This window comes from Pezoporus flaviventris, unplaced genomic scaffold (assembly GCF_033815535.1).
Source record: "Pezoporus flaviventris isolate CSIRO_AGI_PZ_B2104156 unplaced genomic scaffold, CSIRO_AGI_Pfla_v1 ptg000041l, whole genome shotgun sequence".
Lineage (NCBI taxonomy): Eukaryota > Metazoa > Chordata > Aves > Psittaciformes > Psittacidae > Pezoporus > Pezoporus flaviventris.
This window is the reverse complement of record NW_026892589.1, coordinates 5,649,614-5,651,935: the sequence shown is the minus strand read 5'-3', so window position 1 is coordinate 5,651,935 and position 2,322 is coordinate 5,649,614. Positions and strand designations below refer to the sequence as shown.

Below are 2,322 nucleotides of genomic sequence, written 5' to 3'. Positions count from 1 at the left end.
GCCAACCGTACCCTGTCACACAGCCAAGATGGGCATTTCCTTAGCTCCAGGGTCAGAACAGCTCTTCAGGAAGAGGGGCTTGGTGGAAAAAGAATTTGTGACTGAAGATACTGTAGGGCACATCCACCTTCAATGACCTCTCTCTGTTGGAGGGCAGCCAATGCAGCCTCTGCTCAGTCATGGATCTGCTTTTGCCAAGTCATGCAGGCACAGTCCTGTGCACAAAATATGGAGTCATGCCTTGTCCTTGAATACTGATAACATTAGGGTAGCTTGATTTTAGCTTGAGAATTGAATAAAGACCATGCACAAGTGATAGGTCCAAATAAACTCCTTTATTTTTCTGCAATAAATACAACACTAGCTGAACTCCAGTCTCACAGCTCCAACCATTCCTTCTCTCCCCTACTAGTCTAGAAGTGAGTTACCACTACAAGACTCCTGTCTGGCTCATCTGTTCCCTCAGGCTCGCTCCCCGTCCATCCTCCCGCTGCCTACAGGCAGCAGGGCTCTACACCAGGCTCCTCTTCCCTGCAAGAGGACACATCCTTCACAGGAGAGAAGAAACACCTATGGGGAGAAAGCACAAGTTCAGCATTAGGTTCATTTTCCAGCAGCTCTCACTTAAAGGTGACCAGATCAAAACCTAACTCCCGACAACTGCCCTGGTTGCAGGTGCAACAGGAACTAGGGCATCAAGTAGGGAAAGCAGCAAGCTTCCCATGCCGTAAGAGAAGAACATCTGAGAGATCATCTACAGGCTCACCACCTTTACAGGACACGGTCAGGACCATCTCCCCTGCCCTTTCCAGTTCCCTTTGCATTCCAGGACACGGGAAAGACAGAGCTGCTTCCCATTTAAAGCCCTGAAGGGCACTCTAACCTCGACAGAATGCTCCTGCAACCTCTGCCCCCCTCAGGCATTCCGGCAGCAGCTCCCCTCCGCGCAGCCGTCCCGCAGGGGCACAGGCTCACCGTTGCTGTACTTGCACTGCTTCAGCGCCTCGTTGAAGCCCTCGCACAAGGTCAGGTCCCTCTGGTTGGTGGCGCACTCCAGGAACTGCTTCATCTCATAGTGGCAGGGGCCGTAGTTGGGCTGCTGGAACACGGGCTGCTGCCGGGGAGGGCCTGCTCAGGAGGGGGCTCTGGGGGCAGAGCCAGCTCCTCAGCCAGCACCGGCCCCGTCACCTTGTGCTGAGCCAGGCTCCGCCGGCCCGCCCCCCCCGCTCCCGCCCCGCCGCGAAGGGCGGCCCAAGGACGCCGGCCCGGGGCAGGCCCAGTTCCGGGCTCACCTGCGCGGGAGCCGCCGCCTTGGCCGGTTCGGAGGAGCCGCCGCTGAAGGCGCCGGTGAGGGCGCTGCCCACGACGTGTCCCACGGCGGAGCCCACGGCCACGCCGGCCGCCGTGCTCGCCATCTGCGCCATCAGACCGGGCTGTGCGGGCTGCGCCGCCGGCACCGGGGCCGCCGGGGGGGGGCTGCGGAGACACCGGGTCAGCGAGCGGCGGCGGCGGCGGGCAGAGCCCCCCGTGCCCACCCCCCCCGTACCTGGCCGGTGCCGGTGCCGCCGCGGGCCGCCCCACGCTCCTGCTGCCGCGCGCCATCGCCTCGAGCTCTCCCGCCCCGCCCCGCGCGCCGCCTTAAGAGGAGCCGCCGCCGGCACGTGACGAGTAGCGCGCGCTCGGCGGGCGCACCGGCGCCGCGCCCCTCTGCGCATGTGCAGAGAAGGATGGGGCGGCTCCGAACACCGCCCCCCAGGCCCGGAGCCGCTCGGCCCCGCCAGAGGGCGCCCTCGGCCCGGTGCAGGGCCCGGACCCGGACCCGGGCCGTCGCCGCGGCGGGGCGGGGCGGGAGCGAGGCGGTCCCCGCCCCCTGCCCGCTCGCACAGACACGGCCCCGCTGCCCGGGCTCCCCCCGCAGTCCCTGCTCCCGGCAGAGCGCCCCGCGGCCCGGCCCGGCCCTCCCAGGCGCGGAACCGCAGCCCGGGCCCATCCCTCTCCAGCAGCCGACCTCCGGTGCCGGCGGCACTCGGCCGCTAGCGCCGGCCTCTCCTCCAGCCCGGGCAGCCAGTGGCGCGGTGCCCAGGGAGCCTGGCTCGCCTGGGGCTGAGCTGCCGCCGGTGTTTAACGGCCCGTTATGAGAGGGCACCGGAGGGGCCGTCAGCCCCCCCCCGGGTAACAGCGGAGGGGCGGCACCGGAGGAGGAAGGATTTATACTGATGTGATAGCTCCTGCCCCCGTGGGAGACACTGACAGAGCGGCTGGCCCAGCCGTGGCTCGGCTTGGTTCTGGGCTCCCAGCACTCGGTGAGGACCATGTCCTGCT

General features: G+C 66.0%; 1 protein-coding gene across 2 annotated transcripts; it reads right to left on the bottom strand.

Annotated features, from left to right (window-relative positions):
• Window positions 1–313: 313 nt before the first annotated feature.
• CHCHD10 (coiled-coil-helix-coiled-coil-helix domain containing 10) lies at window positions 314–1,625 on the bottom strand. Of its 2 annotated transcripts, none has more exons than XM_061466027.1 (4): window positions 1,547–1,625; window positions 1,293–1,476; window positions 976–1,114; window positions 314–570 (listed from the first exon to the last, which is right to left on the bottom strand). In XM_061466027.1, exons 1-4 carry the CDS (start codon window positions 1,600–1,602, stop codon window positions 551–553), a joined length of 399 nt encoding a protein of 132 aa, XP_061322011.1. In that variant the 5' UTR covers window positions 1,603–1,625; the 3' UTR covers window positions 314–550. The 2 variants fall into 2 exon arrangements, with proteins under 2 accessions (XP_061322011.1, XP_061322012.1); XM_061466028.1 differs by having other exon boundaries at window positions 976–1,111.
• Window positions 1,626–2,322: the final 697 nt, after the last annotated feature.

Bases quoted from the DNA above. Each gene is read 5' to 3' on its own strand.
- CHCHD10 (XM_061466027.1), bottom strand. From the start codon at position 1,602: ATGGCGCGCGGCAGCAGGAGCGTGGGGCGGCCCGCGGCGGCACCGGCA. The intron at 1,477-1,546 runs GTACGGGGGGGG...GTGTCTCCGCAG, and splicing joins GCGGCACCGGCACCGGCCAG to CCCCCCCCCGGCGGCCCCGG. The intron at 571-975 runs GTGAGCCTGTGC...TTCTCCCCATAG, and splicing joins GCAGTGCAAGTACAGCAACG to GTGTTTCTTCTCTCCTGTGA.